The sequence below is a fragment of the Emys orbicularis genome, chromosome 10 (genome assembly GCF_028017835.1).
Source record: "Emys orbicularis isolate rEmyOrb1 chromosome 10, rEmyOrb1.hap1, whole genome shotgun sequence".
Classification (NCBI taxonomy): domain Eukaryota; kingdom Metazoa; phylum Chordata; order Testudines; family Emydidae; genus Emys; species Emys orbicularis.
Window position 1 is genome coordinate 55,311,861 of NC_088692.1, and position 26,743 is coordinate 55,338,603.

General features: G+C 44.3%; 1 protein-coding gene across 1 annotated transcript in view; it reads left to right on the top strand.

Moving 5' to 3' along the window:
- Positions 1-26,453, top strand: part of DAPK2 (death associated protein kinase 2) — a 63,906-nt gene extending 37,453 nt beyond the window's left edge. Inside the window, exons 3-9 of the mRNA XM_065412304.1 lie at positions 7,967-8,105; positions 14,133-14,262; positions 15,457-15,505; positions 16,149-16,175; positions 22,287-22,439; positions 24,668-24,713; positions 25,803-26,453. Coding sequence (XP_065268376.1) covers positions 7,967-8,105; positions 14,133-14,262; positions 15,457-15,505; positions 16,149-16,175; positions 22,287-22,439; positions 24,668-24,713; positions 25,803-26,453 — 1,195 coding nt within the window. The remainder of the gene's footprint in view (positions 1-7,966; positions 8,106-14,132; positions 14,263-15,456; positions 15,506-16,148; positions 16,176-22,286; positions 22,440-24,667; positions 24,714-25,802) is intronic.
- The last annotated feature ends 290 nt before the right edge of the window (positions 26,454-26,743 follow it).

A 26,743-nucleotide genomic window follows, 5' to 3' on the forward strand; every position in this document is an offset into this window, starting at 1 on the left:
AGAGGAGAGACTGCAGTGCATCTGTAGTCCCATCAGAGAGCCTGGCCAATAGAGGAGAATGTAGGGCATAAGGCACTTGCACTAAAGCGCCCATGATTCATTGCAACAACTCCAGCAAACACCAATTTGATGTCGAACTGACCCAAAACAAAATATTTTGTTTAGATTTTTCCATGGAAAAAATTTGATTTTGCAGAAATTGCATTTTCAATGGAAAACTGCCAATGAGCTCCATTTAATTAGCCTTTTGTGGTGCTCTGCCCCACCATGTGGTAGACCTGAGAGTAACATGTACTTTCTCTCCTTGAGTCAGCAGGAGCTGGGAGTGCTGCCAGAATGTCTCTGGCCAATGAATGGGAGGGAAACTCCTGTGTCTGATTAGGGGTACAGGTGAGAATGAAGGTAATGGGCAAAAGAGGTTGTGGTTGTTTCTGTCCTTATCCAGAAGGATAATATCCAGAATAGCTGAGGGGAAATGCGGATCCTTGGGGTTCTGCAGCTTCCTCACACAAAAAACTTCCTCCCCCAAGAACCAGTTGCACAGATTGTGTAGAACGTACTCTTCATCTAGTGTGTGACCTAAAAGGAAAGAATGGTTTGCAGAACAAGGCTAAACATCATCTGGCTTCAGATTTTGCTTTTTAATGCAGACCAATTTGTGCTGTTTAAAAGGACTGAAAACAATTTGACTTCTTCACCTGCTTCTTGGCTTGGATAACAACAAACTTTTACTTGTGTGTTTGTATACTTTACCAATATACAGCAGCGGCAAGCTGGTGGTGCACTTGGGAATCCTGTTAACAAAGCTTTGAGTAGGAAGCCTTCATGTGGCATGACTTGGAACTGTGAGTTTGCATTCAGGGAGTTGCCTTTATGTGTAAGGTTAATCATCATGTCATCAGCAATCCCTCGATGTAAGGTTAATACTGCTGACAATAAAGGAGTGCGAAAATCCCTCTCGTGGGAGTTTATTCGTTAAAGAATTGTCATTTTAATGGGGTTCAGGACAGTATCAAAATTCCTAGTTCCAACAGTAACCAATAAATAACCAATAAATTAGCTGTACATCTTCTGATCCGGTGGCACTTAGGACCTTCCCAATATTAGAGGTTTTATCTTATATATGCAACTGTGCCCCCACCACCACCAAAAAAAAAAGTGTCCCAATTTTTCACACTTGCAATCTGGTCCTCCTAGTGGTGCGTTACCCATTGATCTAGAAATACTTCTCCCAAGGCAACACCTCTGGATGCAAAATGACAGCGGGATCCAGCCAGCTATTTCTAACACTGCATTGCCCTTCCTACACCAATGGAAAATAAGTCCAAATAGTTGATATAGCCCCCTTTTGTAGGTGGATTGGGTGGTACTGCATGCCTTTCTATAACACACATTCTTCTGCCCACATTAATTTCTGCTTCCCGGTGCCATTGTCACTGTATGTGTGACAATTTGAAACTGAAATGCTTCAGCTTCCTGGCCTTAGATTGTAAACTCTGCAGGTCTAGGACCTTGTCTTACGCTGTGTGTGTGTGAGGTGCCAGGTAATTTTACAGTGCTCCAGGAATGATTAAGTTGTTTGGGTTATATACTTGGGCTGGGTAGGTGGGTGGTTTGGTTTGTGAAGCTGGTAGTAATCTCAAGGTGAGCACCACAGACATGCAAATAAATGTCAACATCAGGGATTTCCTTCCCTTTGTATAGCACAAAACAGGGTAGGGAGAGAGGTGAGGAAGACCATGTACAGGAGAAATGTCCTTCCACAGGCACACCACGAGAGCTCACTTTTTGTAGCAAATGGGGAGGACTTGGGCATTCACTACTCAGCACAGCATGTCTGCCTCCCCAACCCAATCTGGGCAATGTAACACATAATGCAAAATGACCTAAGCAGCAGTAACTCTCTCTCCCTGTGTCACTGCAGCTTGCTGTGGAGGTGAGCATAGGCCGAGGTTTGGTAGGAGGCCCAACAATGACATCCCAGGAGAGCACAGCACTGTTCTTGTAGTGCTATTGAGGAAGCATAGACAGACACACAACACAGCTATGTGCATACAGGAGCGACAGTGTTGTCCAGGATAGTCCCACTGCACAAAGCAGGGGGAGGGTATTAGAATAAGTAGCTGATCAAGCAATTTGACTGACCAAATTGCTTGATTCAATAGTTGGGTACTATTGAAAATCATCCCCTAAATGTGTCACTGTGACCTTTTTCAGATACATCCTGTAACTGTGCAAACAGCTCACCGCATAATGGTGTGAAATTCTCCACAGGCTGAAGCTGACAACTAGCAGCATTAAGTGGTCACATGCTGCTGATTTTAGTGGCTTCCAAGAGTGTCTGTTCCATCTCAGTACTGTTTGTCAGCCACTCTGACGTGCTGTAACTGGTATGACATTGACTCAGAACAAGCCAGTCATCACAGCTTAAAGATCCATAGAAAAGTCCATGTTGTGCTGCCTTTGTTGAAGCTGAGTACAGAACAACATGTCTGTTTCTCCCCAAATTTAAGAGATTTGCCATCAATTTGCTGGTTTCAGGGTCATTTTCAAGAAAATTTTGCAACTGTTTATTGTCGATTACTGAGCCAGAAGAAATCCCCCACTCCCAAAATAATTCTGTTTTTTTACAACAGGGGTGGGAGATGCTCAAAGCATCTGGGCTTGTCTACACACAAACTGGCTCCATAATAACTAAATCAGTTTGAGTTCAGACCTTTAGTTATTTGGGTGCAAGTCTCTGAGTGGCCCCTCTTATTTCAGGGTAACTCAAGTTGGTAAAACAGATGTAGTTATTTCAGAGCTGGTGTGTGTGTGTAGACAAGCCCTCAGAATCATCAGAGTTCAATAGAGCAACAAGGGAGTATGTCAAACGCCAGCCCCTTAAATCTATTCTAAAAGGTGCCACTTTGAAGAAGCAGAGTCCTTATCCCACAGGGAAATGGGGAACTGTAATGAGTGTCTGGCCACACTCCTGATCTCGGGAAGTTGATAAATGATAAGCAGGGGAAAGCGGAGAGTGGAAGAATTGCATTTGCATGCACGTCAGACCCAGAAGGATGATATGAGTGGAAGTAGCTCTTTTAACAGGTAGAGGCTGGGTGAAATTCACCACGTGCAGAGGGCTAGCACAAAGAACACTACTTCACGGTCATTGCATAGGCCTTGCGCTGGCCCTTTGCCCTGGAGTGAATTTCACCTGCTTTGCAAGGTCCTGGATTGAAGTCATGGAGGGAGAGAGAGGCTTCCTGTGTCTCGGAGTCCATGGCAGTAGAGAGCAGCTGTGCACAAGGGGACAAGTTAGTATCATTCCCATCTCTGAGCTGCGTGATTGACTGCAACAAAAATTAAAAAGGAACAAAGTTGGCCATTCCCCCACCTACCCATCTGCCTCTGTTGGGGGCACTGTAAGAATGTAGGTGCCTGGCTAGGGGCTCATCAAACACCTTTTCCCCTTTAAGAGTAATTATTGAGTATTTGGAAAAAACTGTAATTTGTCTAATTTATTTTCAGCTTTATTTTCACTGAGACACAATGACCCAAATTTACCTAAATTATAAGCTTGTCAGGGCAAGGACTTTGGGTCTTTGGCTTCAAAGGCTGACTCAATATCCTTGATGGGGGGGGGGGAGACAAAGGTTGGGGGAGGGGACTAGCTTCTCCCCTCCCCAATGAAAATGTTGGGGATCTGATGTATGTTTCTGCCCCCACAATATTTTCCATCCACACAATATCTCATGGAGGGAAGAGCAGGACCTGGCTATGTTTCCACCCCGCGTGCGTGCACTGGGGCTGGAGGGGAGAGCGGGATGCAGAGAAGGGGCTGGAGAGGCCATTGGGATGGGGTGAGGAACAGTGCACTGGCACATGGGCAGGGGGCTTCAGTGCACAGAGCAGTAGGGAGGGGACCACAAGGCACCAGCTGCTGAGGAACTGCTATAGGAATGTCAGTATGAACTGCCTGGATGCCCATTCCCAGCCTGAAGCCGGCTGTCCCCACCCAGTCTCAGTAGCTCCCCTTGTTCCCCCTTGTACTCCACCCAATTCCACCACACCCCATCCCCCCACTTGATTTATTGACAGGGTATTTACAGGAGGATTTCCAGTACCCTGGGGAGAGAGGTGAACCTATCCCCAACCAAAACTTGCTGGCTCTGCTGTGGCCATGGCCCCCTCCTATAGCAAATGTGACTGCTGCCATTCCTCCTCTGCAGAATATGTTCCATCAACGACAAGGGGACAGGAAGAACTCTGCTAAGTCGGCAGCTGATACTTTCTACGTGCAGCTCAGCAGTTCCACAACTTGCCCTTGCACCTGGGGGTCACCCTGGGGCTGCAGCTCTTTGTTCCGTTTCCTCCATTCTTGGCCTCTTGGGTCCTGCCAGCTCTCAGCCCTGAAACAACAGTCTGTGTTTGTGGTGGGCGTTGAAGTCTGTGTACATACAACAAAGTGATCAGCTGTTTCCAAGGGATAAGAGGATAGCATCACTCAGTTCTTACTAGCTTTTGCTGGAATAGCCTCATACTTCACAACAAGGATAAGGTGCCAGCTGCCAAATGCAGGAGAGAAGAAGCTGTGTGGAGGGAAAGACTGGGGATGTTCTTCTTGGCTAGGGTTTTTAGGGCAGACAGGGAACTCACAGTCTGATGTGTGTGGCACCATTTTAAAAAATACAATCATACAGCTATCCAAATGTTGTAATGTGTATCTAGGTGTTGTGGTACAAAAGAGTAAGAGCGTTGAGAGCATTTTGCTGTGGGTTCACCTGTGGCTGTCTAAAGGCACTGTTTTCAGAAATGTTTGGGAAATCAGGTGCAGCTGAGAAGGAGTAGGTTCTTCTGCCATTTTGTCTCTTTGAGCTCCAAGTTAGGTGATATATCTCTTACTGAACTAACAAAGGTATTTTCCCCCTTCCGGAAATATTTGGGTTCAAGTTACAGTTCTTTCCTTAGAGAAACATGGACCAAATGGTTAAAACACAGGTCTGTTAGTCTGGGGACTTGGATTCTAGTGACACCTGTGCAACTGACTTACCAAGTCACCCTGGACAAGTTACTTAAACTCTCTGTAATGTGGGGACAGTTCTTTCCTACCCTACCAGGGTGTTGGAGATTAAATCATTACTGTTTATAAAGTACTCTTTGCTTCTTAGAGGATGCTATATTCCTGTGGTGTTTTTTTGTGTTGAACTAGCTCTGTGAGGGGTTTTAGTTTCACTACCTCACAAATCTTCCGTTTACATGTTTGTTTTGCCTTTGCATGCTCTATCTCAGAAATTTTCTCTCCACAGTCTAATTCCCTAAAGTCACAGTCTGAACCAAGCTCAGTGTGAATTATAATGAAAAGGGAAAATCCAGAAAAGAGAAATTAAATCAACATACATCTATGGTTCCCATTCTCACAAACTTGGCAGTTTCTTCAGTGTCAACGAAGGTTCTGCTAATGGATCGTGATATTACTGATGTTCCTGTTAGTGCAGAAGGTGCTAATGTCATGCATGTTCTAAGTCACTGATGCATAAACATTCAGGATGGGTGCAGTGAGAGCTAGTAAGGAGATCATGCGGAGTAAACTATCCCCTGTGTAGGCAGTCAACCCTTTTCTAAGATTCCTTTGTATTACTGTGATGGGGTATACCTGACCCTCTGAGGCCACCTGCTGGAGGCCTTGTGGCCCTGCCACACCCTGCCCCCAAAAAAGCGCAGTGGAGAGGGTCCTCCAAGCTGCCTAGAGTGGCTGTGTGGGACACAGCCAATCAGGGCCCAGCAGCCTAGTATAAGAAGAGCTGCAGAGCCAGAGGGAGTTCAATTCCTGGCTGGAGCTGTACGAGTGTGGATGGCTGACAGAGCTACAGGACCTCGAATGCGGTAGTGCTGACAGAAGCCAGGGAGAGCGAGAAGGAGCCCTGAGCTGGTTGCAGAGACTCCATCAGGACAAGGCCCTGAGGTAAGGGTGAAGTTGGCACAGGGCCACAGGGAAATGGCCCAGGGAATTAGAGCAGCAGCGCAACTTAGATAAAGGGACACAGCAGACAGCTGCTATCTACAGGGTCCCTGGGTTGGGACCCAGAGTAGTGGGTGGACCCGGGTCCCCCCCAGCCCCCATTAGCAACTGGGGGAAGTGGCCTGAACAGTGAGGCACCTCACAGAGGGGAACTGAACTATAGTGGCCCAGCTGGAGAGCTGTAGCCAGGAAGCCCCAAGAGGGTGAAGACATTGTTTCCAGAAAGGGAGCCCTGGGGTGCTGCTCTATCCCAGAGTAGGGACGATCAGAGGGAGAGAGTGTGCAGGCATACACTCAGCCAAGGGGGCACTCACAAGAGGTGAGGGCACCCTGTTACAAAGCAGCTGCAAAGGTGGACCGATGCCCATGCTCACTTTTCCAGCCCAAGTCGTCTGAGGAAGAATGTGTGTTCAAACTAAAATTCCAGAAGAGTTCATGACAGAGGCCCAAAACAGCTGCTTCCTGGTGACAGAGCAGTGGTGCCTGCAAAACGGCATTGCCTGTGCACGGTTTGTCTCTGTTCAAGGAAATAGGACTTGTGTACACTTGGTAAACAAACAAATTGCTCCAAGAAAATATCTGACATTGCTTTCTCCTCCCACCGTCTACGCACATTCCAAGCACCTCTAAACTGATCTATGAGGCCCTAAAATCTGCTACCACTTGCCAACATTCCCTTGCTCCTTAAATGTTCAATGTAGAAAGAAAACTGTCTGTTATAGAACCTACCTGGCATGGTGTCAGTGCTTAGGATGTCTTTGTTAAACATCACCTAAAATGAAGACGGAAGATCAAATGAGAAAAGACTGTATGATGAGGAGATTGAGACTAGTAGGAAGGAGGAGCAAATGCAGCTCTTGAAACAATAGTTGTATCAGACTCCTGGGTCATGTGAAGTTAAGTTTTGTTTGCCAGCCATTTATTCATAAAAGCAAAAGTATTGAGTGACTCCTTCCCAAATCAATATGCTCCATGTCCTGCCTCCTACTGCCTATGATTCTGACTATGAGGAAGCTGTGAAATACAATTGATAATCATCCTTGCTCAGTGCCAGTTAACACTTGTAAGTCATTGGCAGGGCCATCCCTAGGAAGATAATAGCATAAATATCAGCCCTGTAAAATAATAGCACTAGAGATGTTGGCTAAGTCATTATCTTGATCTTCTGCCATGTTGCAATATAGAAAACAGTCCCGAGGCTTATAATATAAGAAAACAAAAATGGCCGCAGAATTCTTGTCTGGGGTAAGTATTTTTTTACTATTGGTCTGAAAGGTCATAATAGTAACTAGATTATTATTTTCACATTTCCTTGTTTGGGGGAAACGGCTTAAGGTACCTTCCAGGCTTAGTTAATTTGCTTATTTAAAATCTAGCGCAAAATAAAGGTTTCTCTGTCAGTTAAATATCAAACAAGCATTCTCATAAGAGCACTAATAGGTCCTGGGAAAGGAAGCAGATTCTGTTGGCAGATCTCATTGCGTCATACTACTGATGGTGAAAGATAAGGAAAACATTTTTTCATCAGGACAACAATATTACAGTTCGTTCAATTTCCTCCATCCCTATTAAAGTGGACAGTAAAAAAGTAACTTGTTAACAGTGCTGTAGTGTATGTATGTACATATATATGTGTTTATATATTATTAATGCTGTGCATTTTATAGGACTCTTTAGGTGAGACTCAAAGTGCTTTACAAATGTTAATGAATTAAGCCTCTCGGCACCTAATTTACAGTAGGGGAAGCTGGGACATAAAGAAGTTGTGACTTGTTCAGTATCCCAGAGGAAGTCTGTGGCGGAACTGGGACTAGAACCCAGATCTCCTGACTCACATTTCAGTGTGGGCTTGTTCTGAGTGGGTGACATTTTGTTTGTTTGCCATTTTAACTACAAGTATATTGATGTGTGTGTGCCTTACCCTGCTGTAGCTAACCCAAGGCTTCCCTGTATGTCTTGCAGAGTGTCTGGAGGAGAACTTTTTGACTTCCTGGCACAGAAAGAGTCTCTGAGTGAGGAGGAAGCAACCAGATTCATTAAGGAGATTTTAGATGGTGTTAACTACCTCCATGCCAAGAAAATTGCTCATTTTGATTTAAAGGTAAAAAACGTTGATCTAGTTAAAAGAAATAATTATAGCATATATTCTATAATGCAGCATATGTGATACATTTAAATGTGATGGTATATAAAATATGTTTGATAATAGAGAAGGTGGAAGAGTAAAATGCTTAGCTTCTTGAACTGAGGCTTGCTGTGCTGGATGGACATGACAGCACTCGGTGGTAAGCAGAAATAGTATTTCCCAAGATTTTAGAATCATACAATCCTAGGACTGAAAGGGACCTCAAGAGATCATGTAGTCCAGTCCCCTGCACTCATGGCAGGACTAAGAATTAAGATGATCCCTGACAGGTGTTTGTCTAACCTGCTCTTAAAAATCTCCAATGATGGAGATTCTACAACCTCCCTGGGCAATTTATTCCAGTGCTTAACTACCCTGTTAGGAAGTTTTTCCTAATGTCCAGCCTTGTATTTCTTTTAATGATGAGAATGAGAAATCAACGAAACCTTCATCTTGTGGGGGTCAGATATTTTAATTAACGCTACTATTATTTATTGTTTATATAATAGCACCCACAACGTGATGGATGCTTTTGCAAACGTATAGGAAGATGTACAGTACCTGCCCCGGAGAGCTCACAAACTAGTCACCATCATGAGTCCTTTTCTAAGTATTGTAATTTTCCTTTGAAATCGCTAACTCCATCAAAGCAAATTAGTCTAAGTGTACTTTTAAACATTAATAACAGTCAATATAACATTTGCCTTGTAAATATTAGACTCTAATTCCCACTTCTGGCAAGCATTTTCTATGTAGAGATCCACTCAATCTGGGCTGAAGTTATAGTATGTGTGTTGTGAGTACTACATGCTGCTTCTAGTCCTGTCCAGTTCATTTCTTTACCAAACATAGCACAGACTAAAACAGTGATTGTGTTTAGAATTCTATGAGGAACATTATTCTGAAACTACAGAGTTCAAACAGCTTCGGCAATGTATGTTTGACCAGGAAACAAGAGGTAGATTAGTTCAGTGGCTCTCAACCTTTCCAGACTACTGTACCCCTTTCAGGAGTCTGATTTGTCTTGCATACCCCCAAGCTACACCTCACTTAAAAACTACTTGCTTACAAAATGAAACATAAAAATACAAAAGTGTCACAGCACACTAGTACTGAAAAATTGTTTACTTACTGATTTTTATCATATAATTATAAAATAAATCAATTGGAATATAAATATTGTACTTACATTTCAGCATATAGTATATAGATCAGTATAAACAAGTCATTGTCTGTATGAAATTTTAGTTTGTACTGACTTTGCTAGTGCTTTTTATATGGCTTGTTGTAAAACTAGGCAAATACCTAGAAGAGTTGATGTACTCCCAGGAAGACCTCTGTGTACCCTCAGGTGTACATTTAACCCTTCTGCCCATCTAAGCTGGCAGCAACAAGTGCCGGGTTCTGTATCTAGGGGTTCCGTTTCAATAACACAATGCAAAACCGGCTCGAACCCCCACCCAGTGACCTGGGACAATTACATACCACCCCCTGGGTGCCTCTAAGAGGCAATACTTTCCCTCTCGCAAGCACGGAGTCTGAGTGTAGCAGAAAATGTTTAATAACATGAGGTAAACGTCATCAGCATTAAATTGGAAAAATACCACAAACAGGATTCATAACACAAACCATGAGCAAAAGACCCACCCCAGCAAATTGGGCTGTGTCCTTTCCCTTTGGTTCTTGAATCCAGCAACCCAAAAATCACCCAAAGTCTCTTGGGTCCAGCAACCACCCAAAGTCCCAAAAGTCCAACAACCCCCAAAGTCTCTGTCCCTGGTCAGTGCAGCCCCAGAGTAAAAGGGGGGCACACAGGGTGTTAAGGGGCACCTTACGTGATCCGAGGCCGGCCGGCCATCTCTCCGTGGGGTTCCGCCGCAGCCTTCACCACGAGCCAGTCCACTTCCTGCCGTCCCACGAACTGCTCTGCTCTATGAGCTGGTCCGCTCCGCTCACCGACCTGTGAGCCGCTCCAGCCGTCCCCACAAACAGCTCCGCTCGCCGTTCCTTGGGCCGCTCCAACCGTCCCGGCAAGGCTCCGTGCCACTCGCTGCTCCTCCAGTCGTCCCTGCAAATTGCTCCGCCAGCTGCTTAGCCATATAGCTTCAGGCTCCCCCACTAGTTAACACAGCACTCAGTGATCTCAGCTCTCAATAACTTTAGCTCATTTGTGATTTCAGCTCTTAGTGATTTCAGCTCATAGTAGGGGAGCCCCAGTGCTGGTGCACCATTGGCCCAAAGTGAATTCAGCTCAGCAGCCTGTAACTAGACTCCTAGTGGAATCAAAGTTAGCTCTGACATTCAACAGTGGAGATGGTACGATTGGTGTTTCAAACCCTCAAAGGAGGCCCATACCATCAGGTACAAATACCTGTTCCCATCCTCTCTCAATTCACTGGGTTTTGTAACCCATGCCCCTTGTCAAGCAAGTGCTACTTAGGTAATGGTGAGTCCTTCTGTCATACAACAGTTCCACTGGTCTTGATTCACTGAATCAAGGTAACAAAACTTTATTCTTCCTGCCCCAATAACAGAGAAACTGAGGATCCCACACCAGCCAAAGTAATCACTTTCAGTTGCTGTTGTTTCATGCCAGTCGGGTGGGTGTGCCTATGCAAACAAGATCAGCCCCTGGAGTTCTTTTCCACACTCGCCATAATTCACCACCAGATGTCAGGGTAGAGCTCATCCTGACTCTGCTTACATCCACATACCTCTGGTTGAGAATCACTGGTTTAGTTGGCACTGTCATTCCAACACCGAGTATCAGTTGGTTCAGAATATGGCTGCTGGCCTGCTTAGTCATCCAGGTCACTGAGAGCACATCACCCCAATGTTCCCCATGTACTATCAGGTGAATTTATAGTTTCAGTCCTTATCTACAGAGCCTTTCATGGAACTGGCCCAAACTTCCTGGGAGACTCTCTCTGTCCATGACTGTGATCTGCCTAGACAATGATGTGCCTCTGGAACTAGGATTCTGTCACCCACAAGGATGAAACTCGAGACTGGGAGACTGAGCATTCTCAGCAGCAGGTCTGCAGCTATGGAACTCGCTTCACAAACGTTGCCATTTTCAGGACTATGTACAAAACATGGCTCCATCCCTCCTCAGAGCAAGGTGGAAGGTAGAGGAAAGACAGAGTCTGAGAAGATTAAAAAGGGGGGGGGGACACGCCTAGAGTAGATCACATGCTGTTTGTCATCATTTTGGATCTAGAATTGTGTGATGCATAGTTACTGCAGTGATGAGTATTACATGGACAGATGTATGCCCAAGTTCTTTTCTTAAATATATATTCTTCTTGTTGCAATTGCATATATCCCAACAATTCAGTACACTTCATCAAACTTTTGTCCATATGTTTGTTTGTTTTATGGGTATGAGTGTGTTGGGGTTACCCTGAAGCCATATAGCCCACGAACAAAGGTTTACACTGTGCATTTGAAAAATATGCTAACATTCAGTGATGGAATATAATTATGTGAACATAAATGAAACTTTTCCCAGGGTGAGTTCTGGCTACTGAAATCCACATGTCCCATGTCAATAAAGTTCAGTGGTCAATAATGATGTTGGAAAAAGAGCAAAAAGAAATGTGCATGTGGGGCTGAACAGACACCATTTCATAAATGCAATAAATAAATCACTGACAAGCCATTTAAAGCAGGATTCAAGATATCACTCATCTGGCTTTTATAGGACTATTTTTAGAGCGTCTGCAGCATTTAGCCAGGCATGTATTTTTAAGCAATAATCCAACTAGGGAAATGGAGATCCATAATTATCTTGTCACTCTTATCAATCTCTTCGATCTTGCCATAAAAAAAAAGGCGGCTGGGGAACATATAATGGGAACTAATTTGGAAGGGGTTTTGGGGTGGGGGAGGTGTGTGTTTGTTTGTTTAGTCGCCTTGCCAAGATTTGACTGTGGAAGTGTCTGCAAAAGCAAAGGCTGCTGAAGCCAAACAAACAAAAGCCAACAAAACTCAAAACACAATGCCACTGAACAGCTGGAGATGGACAATACACCAAAGGAGGGAGGGGGCTGTAAAAGAGGGAAATCACATTTAAAATATTTTATAGCCATTGTAACAACTGAAAATTCCTTTCTCCCAACTGGCCCATAAACCCTAGCACTCCCCACGGAGATTCTGGGGGGGAAGGAAGCTTAAATAAATATATAACCATTTCTTGCTAATTCCTTACAAGCACTGATGATATGCTTGGCACTGTACAAAGACCCACAATAAAACTAGACCCTGCCCTGAAGAGCTTGGTGCAATATCAATAATAATCGCACTGTCATGCCTCTGCTAATGTTCTGCTGAAATCAGTGGAGTAGCAGGACATACTGGGGGGTGTTTTGCAGCAGTAAGAGAATTAGATGGTGGGTGGAGAATGTGACATAATGAAAATGTTAATTGTACTGTGAATAAGGCAGACATGTACATATATGTGACTAGAGTGAAGTGTTTTATTCCTATGATATTAGCCAGGCAACCACTTTTCCTATTGTTCCCCCTTTCCTACTAGTCTGTTCTCATGACCTACTTCCAGCTGGTACAGTCTGCACCTTGTCACTTGCTGAAATCCAGATGCAGGCCTGAGAACACTAGGGATCAGCTCTCTCCGGTGTAAATTGGCACAGCACCATTGCTTGGAGCAGAACTGTGCCTATTTACATCAGGTGAGGATCTGCACCAAGATGCAGACGATGAACAGAGATGACTGTTGAATAACTTCTTGTTTCATACTGTGCTACCTCTAGCACAAGTCTGTTCTAAATGGGCCTGCATCACATGTCAGCAGCATACACTGCTGGCAGCTGTATGCACTGAATCTTCAGATGAAAACCAGCATCGTTAGCCTGGAGCTAAAATCATCTTAGTCCAATGGCTGTGAAAATAAATTATTCATGTAGCCTGTCTGCAAGTGGAATGCAGAATGAGAGTGTGTGTTAGCAGTAGCTCCTTGCACACGAGAATTAGTTCTGAAATGGTCAGGCAGCTGCCAGCAGGGAATCAAACTCTCTGACTGTTGCTTCCAGGCTATAATTAAAAAATGAAAATTTAATAGCATTGGAGCTCTTCATCAGAGCTGAATTGTGCTAGCCATGTTGCTCTAAAAACTATAAAATAAAGGAGGAATGACGGGCTAAGAAAGTTATTGGGAAAAATAATGAGTAGATACTGCACAGAGTATGGAGTCGAACCTGCTGCTTACGGACTGCTAACAGTTCTCTTTTCACAATTCTATCAGGTTTGGCCTGGTGCTTTTGGTTGCATAACAGTCAGAAATTCTCCATGTGTTCTTAGAATAGCTTGTTACTAGAGGTGGGCCAGAATCTCCAATCCTAGCCCCTTCCAATTTCAGGGCCATTCAGATCCTCATCCCAGGATCTGAACCTACCCCACTGTTGTGGAAGAGACCAAGCCATGGTAAGCTCACCCTCTGTGTTGTACCACCATGCTCAGCATGTCAGTCTCATAACATATCTCGTAACGCATCTACTTGAGCCATGCAATTATTTACAGTTATGTGAATAACTCTGGTGTCTCATCATTTCCCTGGAAACGAGGTATATTTTATCTTCATCCTGCCATAACAACTATAATTAACAAAATAAACACAGGCAGGCAGAGAGAGAAAGCAACTGGTGAAGAGAACAAGGAAGGTCCTGACTTATTAGGAACCTGGACACGCTGCAGCTTTTGTGAGAAAAGAATAAAGGCAATAAGTGAAGTGAATTATTGCTTTTGAGCAGGAGGCTTCAGACACTGAGGAGTGTTAATTTTGCTGCTGTCCAGTTCTGATTTGACAGTGGATGTCACATTACATAAATATGTTCAATTTATCAAAACAGTGAAGTCTGCATTGCCAGGAGTAGGTTTGTGGTTTTAACCTGTTCTGCAGTATTGCAAACATGTACAAGTATGAAAAGGTGACTCAAGGGATACTGCTTGGGCTCTTATAACTAATCTTTGTTTCATTATTTTTAGCCTGAAAACATTATGCTTCTAGACAAGAATATTCCCATTCCACACATAAAAGTCATTGACTTCGGCCTAGCTCATAAAATAGAAGATGGAGTTGAATTTAAGAATATTTTTGGAACACCAGAGTTTGTAGGTGAGTGTTTAAGCAGTTCCTTTGTGTTGCAGCTTTTCACTGGAGAAGCCAGCAACACCTTCCTGAATTCAGGGAGAAGCCAGTAACACCTCCACCTTTTCAGCCCCCTAAAATTGCCACCCCATTTGGGTGCACTGCATCTAGAGGGCTTGCTTGAAACTTCTCGGAGGAGCAGCCGAGTCGTGCCTTCTGTAAACTGTAGCTGTTGAGCTGAAGAGATAAATTCAGGGTTGAAATTTAGGAACCCCCTAGCACTAATCCCAGCTCTGCTACTTACTCTCCCTGTGGCAAGTCAGAGCCACTCTGCATCTGTAAAATGGAGTAATATCGGTCTCTGTTGATGTTACTGCTTTCTAAGTATAACTCCCTCCCACTGAACCTGTTTTGGATTATAGCTCCCTTCCTTTCGTTACTTCAGGCTGACTGTCATGTTGTGACTTCCTGATCACGTTTCTAACCTCTAGGTTTGCTTGTATTATCCTTATTGGTTTTTACACCTGCCAATCAGAGATCTACTCAGTTTAATTTACTTCCTCTTCCGGATAATAAATGAAGCTGTTAAATAAACACTGATCCCTGCTACCCTGTTATAGACACCTCTTCACGCCTCGATACATTGCCATTTATCGCTTCCTTTGTTCAGTCCTCCATATGGATATTTTTCATCCAGAAGGTGTTTCTTCTACAGAAGCTACAGTAACAGCTGACAACAATGGTAATGAATGGTGTGTTGGCTGGAAAGAAACCTTGGGCAAGTTGTGCTAGAGCAGTCCCTGACTGGCCAATTACTAAGTAAAGACTGTGCATTAATGGTATCAGTTTATTGCCATTCTGAAATAATTTGGGAGAAAATGCTTAGCTCCATCTGCTTAGGGATGCTGTTACATGAAATAATTTGTTGTTGAAGGTATAATTAGTACTGTAGGTGGATGGTAATACCTTCCTGTCCTTTATTCTTTGATCCCTTTTCATTCTCCATTGACTCTAAATTAGCTCTCCCTCTGTTTGGGAGCTTAAATTCCTACCGCCACATGCACACACCGTTGTAGAACTTCAAACAGAAATTACCTCATATAACTACTGGTCTGCTTTTTACCAAGGACTGATGTAATTCTTGACCTACGCATACGATTCATGTTGCTAAAATTAATTTACTCAATCTGTTGCTAATGTTTGAATAAATGCTTCTTACAGCTCCAGAAATAGTGAACTACGAACCACTTGGGCTAGCTGCAGATATGTGGTAAGTTCTCGGCATTAACTTTTCTTCCAAGATGCTATACTACTAGTTTCTTAAGGGTGCTCTGTGTAAAATCCATTCTCTACATATCAGACAATGCTGACATACAGTAAATAGCTGTTCTTTTGCTCCTTCAGTTTTTACCTGCTGTTTATAGTAAACTGCTACTCATGATAATAAAAAAAATTGAATTATATAAAACAGGAGTTAACAATTTGCCACTAGCTGCCACCTTTTAGAGAGAGCCTCTTGAAAGGCACCACTGTCCCTGCAATGCCTTGTGATAGCTTTGTTTATAAAAATGCTGTGAATAGAGCACGCTTCGATACCAAGCTGTTTTGCCCAAAATGGTCGTAGTGGCTAAAACATCCTTGCAGATATTCCTGCATGCTTCTGACATGTACCATAGCTAATTAGCCACCGTGAACCCAACATGACTTGAGACACCCATATAAAGAAACCCCAGATATCCATGTCATTTGAGCCTGTATCCAAAATTCATATTCCTTTTTATGAAGCACTGACTTTTACATAGGTTTTGTCTGACTGCTAATATCATGGTTCATCTGCCAATCTAGCAGCTGTAATTGACTGATGTCACACACATGTATAAAACCTACAATTAGTTGCTCTTTTTGTTTTCTAGGAGCATAGGAGTCATCACCTACATACTGTAAGTACAGAATTTGATCCACTTGTATGGAACAGCTGTAAAAGTTGTAGCAAGCTAGTGAAAAGTAGCTCTTCTCATCAGTCCCTTAGGGAAGGAGCTGCACAGCAGGAATGGGGCAAGGGATTGATGGACAAGTGATATCCAGAGGCCTTTTAAAATAGAGAAAGCAAAGAAAATTAAGTGACACTAAAAGAGAGGCGATAGGACCAACCAGCAAAGGCCTCGACGTAGCACCAGAAGCTCCTGTGCCTCTTATGTTTTTGGGGGTGGGATTTTCAAAAGTGGTCACCAAATGTTGGCCGAATTTTGCTGCCATTGATGTCAAACACCCATCAGCTTCAGTGGGAACAGAGTTAGGCCAACACCAAGGACTTTTGAAAATCCCACTTAAATATCAGCCTCTCTAGCCCTGGGGTTCTCCTGGTTGGGCTCAATGGGCTACATGCTGCAGACGTTACCCAGAGCTCCCATTAGCCTCGTTGGGAATTTTGCTTTAGCAAGCTTTCCAGCATCGGGCCCAACAAAGATAGAGAGGCTTAAAAAAGGAATCTCTTTCTGATGGGCAAAGCCAAGTGGAGCAGAATTAAACACACCCACAGGCCATGCTGAAAGCTTTTGGATTGTTCCCTGAGTTTAGACCCCGCCCACTATAAAAGGGCTGCAAGCTGACAACATAGTCGGGATGCTATGAAGTCCCTTATGCCCTGGGGTACAGTAAGGGGCACATGGATACAGTCCGAGACACATTAGGCAGCCCACCAGCATCTAAAGAGCAATTCTAAAATTGTCCAGATCCTTGATCCTTATTTGCACTCTTCATGTCATCAGCGAATACATCTGAACCTGATAGGACATCAGTCTTCATAAATTGCTATTTACATCTGTTTATAGATGAATGGGAAGGGAGACTGGATGTTGAGAAGACACAGGCTAGAATGCTTACCCTGTGATTACAGTAATGCACAGATAGCCAGGTGTTCTGAGAGGCCTTCACCTTCCTCTGAAGTGTTGCATACACAGGCCTTTGCTGGAGGCAGGTAATACAGAGAGTGGAGCAGTACTCTGTTCCAATAGGGCAGTTCTTTTCTACTTGTGTACCTTGCTCTGTAGAGAGATAGAAGCATTGATTTTGCTTTTGCATTGCTCCAGCTGGTTGAAATGACCTAGAAAGCTTCTGCAACAATAACTTTGTATTTAGAGATGGGCTTGCCCCATGAATTCCAGATCCAAATTTCCCCAAAGTTGGAGGTTGTTCAGAACAGGAGTTTTGTCCGACCCATCTCTACTTATACCTAAAATCTCCATTGGGGGGGGGGGGGAAAGAGAAATGCAAACAGTGTGTCCCTGTAGATTTCCACTAATCCTGGCTCTGTTGTATCACAATGTATTTGGGGTGTGTCACGGATCCACAAGATTAGTGCTATGCCCCCAGCTTTGGAACAGTCTCTAGGACAGTGGTTCTCACCCTATTTACCACTGTGGGCCACATCCAATACTAGCTATGGCCCTGAGGATGTCACATGGGCCGCCCCTGTGTGCTGATTGAGCCGCAAGTTGAGAACCACTGCTCTAGGAGGAACCCCTTCAGTGTGCCAGACCCGCTAGGCGTCTCACTCTTCCTCCAGAGTAAGTCAGCTGGCTTCTCCGCCTCCTTAGACTGGACTTCTGGGTCTGCAGCACTCCTGCTTCATACTGTGAGCTCTGTTCGGTGAGTCCAACCGAGATAGATTCCTGGTAGAGACTTGTACGTTCTCCAGGGATCAATACACGTCTGCTAGCCTCTGCAGTGACATTCAAACAGTGTTGTCAAAACAGTAGGGTTTATTAGTCAACTGGAACATAGCATAGGAAGTCCTTAGGTTAACATAGAGAACGGAAGGTTAAAGCAAGACCATTCTGGTCAACCCAGAGCCCCCAGCCAAGCTCTAGTGAACTCCATTGTTCAAGCTGTGTGTGTGTCTCAGTCTGACTTCTTTGGTCAGATACCAGGTGAGAACCCTGACTCCTTCCAGCAGCCAACTCTTACCCCCCTCCCCCACCTCATACCTCCCCAGTTAAGTTCCCTTTAAGCTGCGCAGCTGCCTATTAAGCCCGGTTCAGGGCCATGGCGGGGAGAGGCGCCCCTCCCTGCCGGTCCCAGCGCGGACCTGCCATGGCGGGGAGAGGTGCCCATCCCTCAGCCCGGCCCAGCCCTGCCGGAGCTGCCACAGCCGGGGAGAGGTGCCTCTCCCCCAGCCCCAAGCTCCTGTGGCGAGAGAGGGCTGGGGGGAGTCCTCTCTCTCCCCACCGCAGCCCGGGGGCAGCCTGCACCCCAAGCCCCTCATCCCCGGCCCCACCCCAGAGCCCACATCCCCCCCAACCCTCTGCCCCAGGCCTGAGCCCCCTCCTGCACCCCAAACCCCTCATCCCTGGCCCCACACCAGAGCCCCTGCACCCCAACCCTCTGCCCCAGCCCTGAGCCCCCACTCCTGCACCCTGAACCCCTCATCCCCAGAGCCCAAACCCCCAGCCAGAGCCCTCATACGCCCACACGCCAAACCTCTGCCCCAGCCCTGAGCCCCCTACCACATGCCGAACCCCCACCACATGAATTTTGTTATGTGCACCAATAGGAAGGTGACGTGCCACACATCACCTCCCTATTGGTGCACATAACAAAATTCATTCTGCACACGGACACAAAAAATTAGAGGAAACACTGTTCCCCAGTCCTTTGTTCTTGAGCAGGGGTATGTTGCTCAGCTTCCCTGCTGAGAGGTGGGAACGTCTGTCTCCTTTTGGGTTTTCGGTTGCTAAGTGTCAATGTCCTGGCGATTGGAAATGGGGACTAAGGCACAGACAGCTAGGTGACATTCATATCTGTCTCTCTTAGGCCTGGTCTACACTAGAAAAGTAGGTCGCTATAACTACATCAGTCAGGGGTGAGAAAAATCCACATCTCTTAGTGGCGTAGTTTACCTGACCTAAGTCCCTATGTAGACAGTGCTAGGTCGATGGAAGGAATCTTCCAGTGATCTAGCTACCACTTCTTGGGGCGGTGGATTACTATGCAGACAAGAGAAACCCTCCTGTCGGTGCAGGTAGTGTCTACACTGAAGCGCTACAGCGGCACTGTGTTGCTGTAGCATTTTAAGTGACAAGCCCTGAGAGCAAATAGTCCTTCCCCCATCCAATGGGGTAACAATGCAGCATATGGGGAAACTGAGGCACGCATAGGCTTAATAAAAATATGACAGAAAATTTCCATTTCGTCACAGGGTGCACATCAGTGTTAAGGCCCCAGATCAAATATTCCCAACCCTCTGACAGCATTTACAAATCAAAAAAAATCTTACCTGGTTCTTGTGAATATATATCTCCCCCCCCACACACACACAATAGTAGCTTCCAGAATGGCTAATACATGTAGCAATGGTTAGCATAGTAAACTAGCATAAAAACAGTATCCCGCTCTAAAAAGGGATGGAGATGAGCCCTTGAATGGGAGGGGTTTGACCCTGCACTCGCTATAATACTCTTAAGCCTGTTTTGTATTTTTCTAGAGTTGTTTCTTAATTTTATTGCTACTAACTTCCGTTGAGACTGTACATGCCTCTCATTGTAAGGGGTCCCAAAATGCTTAGCAAACGCAGAGTGTATATATAATACCACCTACTGTAACACACATGACCACATTCTTATGGACACCAAGGTCACTGCAGGGGTCAAACCCCAGGTCTTTCAGCCCCAGGAGCACAAGCCCCTACCATCGGAGCTAAAGGAATAATTAATTTAGTTCTAAGTAGTAAGCTGTTGTCATCACTGGGGCCAGCCTCTTGATGGGGACATAGAATCATAGAACCATAGGGTTAGAAGGGACCACTAGGGTCATCTAGTCTAACTCCCTGCCAAGATGCAGGATTTCTTGTGTCTAAAGACCATCCAGGACAGATGGTGATCCTGTCTCTTTTTGAAAACCTCCAGTGAAGGAGCTTCCATGACTTCCCTAGGCAGTTCCATTGTCCTACTGTTCTTACAAGTAGAAAGTTTTTCCTGAGATTTTATCTAAATCTGCTATGCTGTCGTTTGAACCCATTGCCTCTTGACCTGCCCTCTGTGGCAAGAGAGAACAACTTTTCTCCATCTTTTTAATGGCAGCCTTTCAAGTATTTGAAGACTACTATCATGCCCCATCACCTCTTTTCCAAACTAAACATACCCAGTTCCTTCAGCCTCTACTCATATGGCTTGCATTCCATCCCCTTGATCACCTTTGTTGCTTGGCTCTGAATCCTTTCCAGTTTCTATACATCCTCATGATTACTCTCATAAAGCCAAGGTGCTAAAGCAGCATTCATACAGTGCCTTTCAAGGATCATTTAGTGATTTAAAATTGGGAGAGAATCATCCCCATTCTACATGTGTACACACTGAGGCATGGAGAAGTGAAGTGACTTGCCCAGGTCACAAAGGACCATACGACACACAAATTGAGGGGGCAGTGGGTGGGAGGAGAGAAGCCAAGTGCCCCACAGTATGATGTTGAGAAAAGGGAAAAAATATGGCCGAAGACATTCGGGCAGGGATTCCCCAGCTGTTTTGTGACCACTGGTGGGCCACAAAGAGCTGGCTTCTCACGTGTTGCCTGCTCTCCTCCTTGTTTCTGGCTGAGTGAAATGGAACAAAGGGACAAGCGGGGATGAGTGAAGAGTGGACGTAGTCAGAACAATTGACTGTGTCAAATAGAGCAATGCATAGAGCACCAAAGACAGCTAAAAATACTCCCCTCATATTACCTTCCCAAGTCAGCAGGTGTGGCAGTTCTGGGTTGTTACATGATTGCAGATTGGGAGTAGGGGTGGCAATTTCTCTGTCGAGATTTGGTCCACACTATGAAAAAGTTCGGGAGCTCCCTGTTTTTGTGCATAGTGCCTCTGTGTTTCTCGTATCCTCGCTGGGCAGATATAATCACCGTTATTAAGGTGTAATGCAAAAGATCCTTGGTCAGTGTGACAGTGTTGGACGATAAAGGCCTATTGTGAGCAGAATCACTTAAACAAGCAACGTCACTGTGAAGGGTTTGCTGCAGTTCTGTTTTGAGCCCACTGCATCCAGAACTTCCACTACCAAATTCCAAACAGGGAAGGCAAGAATAGTAGTAGTATTTTAATGGGATTAGATCAATTTCCTTAGTATAAAGAACACTTAGATTTCCAGCAAGAGTTATTTATACTAACTCTCTTGACTCAGCATTCATGGTATTTAAAAAAAGGAACTCTAATAGAAGTGCTTTAACCCCAGGTTTTTGTGGGACTGAGGTAAATATGAGTCTAAGATGAAGGATGTCAATTGCATTTGAGAGAGATGCCAGGCAGGATCACAGCCCTTTCCATCTAAAAGATTGCTGAATAGTGTTTTATGAGGATGACGACTGCATTGTATCCTTGCAATTTTAATCATGGAGCTGATCTCCGACAGAATTAGCTCTTTATGTTCAATTTTATTGCACTGTAAGTCCTCTGGCTTGTCCTGGGGACTAGTTTTAATCAATGCCATGTCCTCTTCCCACCCTGCAGAAATCAGAGCAAGGCCACAATTAATCGTCTCTATTTATGTGGACCTCTTGGGCCTAACTCTAGGTGCACATTGTGCATAGATGCTTGCCAGTGAACTGCAGGCAGAAAAACAGCACGGGGCAGGAGTTTTTCCAAAAAGCCTACAGAGAGGTCACTGAACAGGACTTCCTTGATGGGAACTATGGGGGGACATTCCCTGACATAGCCTGGGGGTATTTGTGCATGTACCCCCGATATATTCATAGCAACTGGACCTCTCCTCCAGTGCGGATTATTCTTACCCTGGGCGGCAATAACCTGAGTGTGTCTCAGGGATGGGAGTGTCCGTGAATAGGGTCTTTGTTGTCGCACATGGAAACACATTAATGCTGCTTTTGTGAGTCTGTTTTGTAGCCATATGGTGACCCAGATTTGGGCCTTTTATTTCCAAATCTTCTTGGCTGCCCTGAAAGAGAGACCCACATTCCAACATTGTCATTTCACAATCTCGGAATCACGTCAAAGTAACTTTATTTTTCCCCAATCAAAACATGATCCTCCTGTCTGGCCTGTTCAGGCTCAGCGGCGCATCCCCTTTCCTTGGAGAAACAAAGCAGGAAACTCTCGCCAACATCACAGCCGTGAATTACGAATTTGATGAGGAATTTTTCAGTCACACCAGTGATCTGGCAAAAGACTTTATCCGGAAACTCCTGGTGAAAGACACGCGGTAAGTAAATGTACAGAAATGGCTGGCTGCCTTTCATGCCACCCAGGCAAAAATGAGCACGCTGAGCAGTTAAGAGGTTTCATTTCAGAGTAGGTCACTGTCCCAGAGTGAGTCATTAAGTACAGGTGTATTGCTGTGTCCCTTGTAAATGTCTATATACAGAGGCCCTAAAAATATGCCGTGCCAAAATTCACCAAATGTGGCAAAATTTGGCATGCATTTTCTTTCACCAGTAGGGTTGGATTGGTTTGGTTTTTTTGTGAAGTGCAAATTACTGGAATTTATTGGGTTTTAGAAGCTGTTCTTGTGTCTGGTAATTCTTACATTTTTTTTATTGCCTCTAATGATATCTCACAATCCATGTGTCCTTGGTGGGTGGGTATGTCTGTGTGTGTGAGAGAGAGAGAGTTGATTTTATATTCAGTGTTTCAAAAACAGCTGCTCTACATGGACAAATTCAGACTGGAAGTAAGGCATACATTTTTAACAGTGAGTAATTAACCATTGAAACAATAAAAGGGGCCTGGTGGATTCTCCATCACTGACCATTTTTAAATCAAGGGTGAATATTTTTCTAAGAGATCTGCTCTAGGAATGATTTTGGGGAAGTTCTATTGGCGTGTGCTACACAGAAGGTCAGACTAGATGATCACAATGGTTCCTTCTGGCTTGGGAATCTATTAATCACATGCTAAAGCCTGCAGATTGGCTTGCAGAGATTGTCAGGAAACCAGCTCCTATGTGTTCACTTGGAGGATTGTGTTCATCAATCTCAAACCTCCAGAGGGACACCCTATCTACTCACACCTATAAGCCACCATTTTCTCTTCGCTGTCTTCATGGAGTCCATCATTTGAGGCAGGATGGCTCTTATCCCAGGTCTGTAGTGGATGTTGGTAATTGCTCCCATACCCCAAGCCATAAGGAACCTTCTAGGAAGTGAGATGCACTTAGCCCTTTCCCGTTATTGCTGCAGACTCCTTGCTCTTCAGTTGTCTTAGTGTCAAATATGCTCCATTAACCCTTGTGCATCAGCTAGGTACACCTGGCACTTCTCTAGCAGCTATATGGGGCTTTTCCCCTACCTCATGGTGATTATGGAACAACAGAGATTCTTTAGCTACTGCAATAGAGATTATAGGAGAGGGATCTCTGCTCCTGAAGTTTTTAATGAGCTGGATGCAGCAGGACTACCTTGCCACATTTCCTGCACTATGTTGGGGTGGGTGGAGAGAGTAAAGGGCATCCTTGTGGGTTATGTGCTGCTGAGCCCTCTGAAGAGTCTATTTGTACTAGTGGGAGTGGTCATCGGATGTCCCCTGAAAACAAAGTGGGGGGCTACTTGCAGAAAGATGTGGGAAGGCAGGTCACTAGGGTGCCCTCTAAAGACATCTGGGGGAGAAGGTAGATAGTGGGGGTTGTTGGGAGAAGGATGCCAGCTAGGGTATCTGTCCAAACACATCAGCAAATACTTCTATGAACCTCAGACCCCAGGATATGTTGGGGCGTGTTGGAGTCTGATGTGAATGTTTTGCACAGGTTTAGCAAGTGCCTTTCAAGCAGGGCAGATCAGGCATGTTGATATCTGTGCTGTAGCCAGCTGCAAAGGCAATACCATGTTTATGCCCATCCTGCCTGAAGGTGATAGTGTACTGTTCGCAGTGCTGCTAGGGGGTAGGAGAAAGTTAGATTTTCTGATTAGTATTGAAGCATCCCGCCCAGGAATACTGCTTTCAGGAAGCAAGAGCTCCAGAGTGACTTAATAGCTCATGCATTAAAGACATCTTCGATTACATTAATCTTATATCAATTGATATAGAGAAAAAGTCAGACCAAGTGTGTGCAGGAAGAATTCACTCATTAGGCATGTTAGACTAGTAAGACAGATCATATCATGAAACATTAGCAGCGTTTCACCTCTTTTTAACAGAACAATGAGAGAGGGAGAGATTTTGATTGAGTGTAAATGAAAATTAAGTAGAGCTGACAGCTCTGCTGGGGAGTAGCATTGTATTAACACTGAAGCCAGAAACCTAACTGTTATGAACCCTGCTGCCCTACAGAGTAAAGTAGCCAGGAAAGTTGTACCTCACTGTAAGTAATCCTGGCACTACTGGTGACAGTGTTATAGGTACAAGGTACAATATTAAAATGTTGGTTCATAAACACCCTGAGAGAAATGTATGGTAAGCAGCTTGGCTCTCATTTAAGTCTGTGTTTCATTGCAGGAAACGGCTCACAATTCAAGAAGCTCTCACTCATCCTTGGATAACGGTAAGGCCAAAGATAGTGATGGAATATGGGTGGTGCTTCGGGATATGGACATTTGCTTTGGGATAAACTAGTACAGAATTTGTATGGGAATTTATATTTCCACACTAAAGGCTATGTGCCTAAATTGCAAGATAATTCATCATGGTTATGGCTTTCAGAAATCAGTTTGAATCAGACAGTGAATCTTAACCTCTCCATGTCTCACTTTCACCCATGAGCAAAGCAGGGAGAATACTCCTTCAAAGGTAAGTTATGAGAAATAATTGGCTACTAAACACTCTGAGATCCCTGGATGCAAGACAAACAGTAGTAAAAACCTGTTCAATTCCTTCCAAAATCTTGGATTTCTGCAAGCCTTAATCATGACTTCTGTTATTACAATAAAGCCAAAGGAGGGGTGACTGGAATATAAATAAATAAGCATACAGTATTCTGTATTAGAACACCATTTGTGTTGTTTTCATCTCTAATCACTGTTTGCATGGACACAAACCATACCTCTGGTGTAGTGCTTTTGGGTGTTGAGAGCTGACCATACCAAATGTGAAAACAAATCAGCTCCTTCAAAATGTCATTGGTGTAGTGAGCTAGTAGCTGTCTGGATTTGCTTGGTATTTGGATTTGTGTGGGTGTGTTGTTTTGTTCTAAGCAAAGCTTGCCTCCGTAGATAAATCTCTTAGTGAAAATACATTTAGCAATCTCAGCATGGCAAATACGGATGTTTAAACACTGGATTGTTCTCATTTTGTTATGTATTGTACAAAACATTGAGTGGAGTGTTTTCAGGATTATTTTTCCCCCACAAATGTTGATGGTTTTGAGAATTTAACTGCACAAACTGTAGCATGCAAATAGTTCACGACCCTTTTATTTATTTACACTTGTCCCATGGGAATGAATGCTCAGTGCTTGTCACATCACCCCTTTTATTTTAATCAAATGCATGAAGGAGAATGACTGGAAACGACGCTTCTCCCCAGCATTGTGGAAATGCAGTTTGCATCCCTTGTCTGCTGTGTAGAGTTGAAATTTGTGCAATATCTTGCAATCTTGATAAACAATCTATAATACTGGTTCTTCTGTCTGAAGACTCACCAGTTGATAGAAGAAACAAAAGTCCAAGAAAACAAGAAGGCTGAGAACAGTCAGCTGAAGACAAAACGTCTGAAAGAGTACACCATCAAGTGCCATTCAAGTATGCCACCAAATAACACCTACATCAACTTTGAGCGCTTTGCCCGGGTGGTAGAAGACATTTCTCTGACGGAACGTGGTTTCAGCACTCTGGCTATGTCCCACGACTCCCTGCAGGAGGACATCGATGCTCTGGTTTCCATATATAATGAAAAAGAAGCTTGGTACAAAGAAGAAAATGAAAATGTGAGACACAAGCTTTCACAGCTGAAGTATGAGCACCGTAAAATTGAATCCCTGAAGAAACATCTGCAGGATGACATCAAGACTGTAGGTTCTAGTCTTGCAAGTGTCACTGGGAAATACATTGATCTAAAGTCTCAGTATGAATCTCTGAGTCAGGAACTTTCTGAGGAACTCAGGTGGATCCAGGATTTAATGAGTAGTTTTCAGCTGGAGAATGGAAATGATGCATGTGTGAATGGAAACTTTAGCTCTGTTTTCAACAAAGATATTAATGAATCAGTAATGGAGCTGTTAAATAGATCTTGCTGTGAAGAATTCCTTGCGGGCTTGAATCTTGATGTTGCAGAATCAAGTCAGTAATATTGGTTAATAGGCAAAAATCTGCATTAGAACCCCTATCTTGCTGTCTGTCTGTCTCAATGTGCAGCAGTAAGAAATCATCTCGGTTTGTAACTTCAGCACAAAACCACCACCTATGCATTAAAACAGAAATATGGAAATGTTGCACAAACTATTGACCAAAAGCCTATACTCTGCAGTGGTTTTTGTGCTGACGTTGTGACCAGCTCAGTTCCTGAACCCTTAGAATTAGAAATCACTTTGTTTTAGGGCATGTGCAACCCTGCAATTAGTGCAGAATAACATTATAA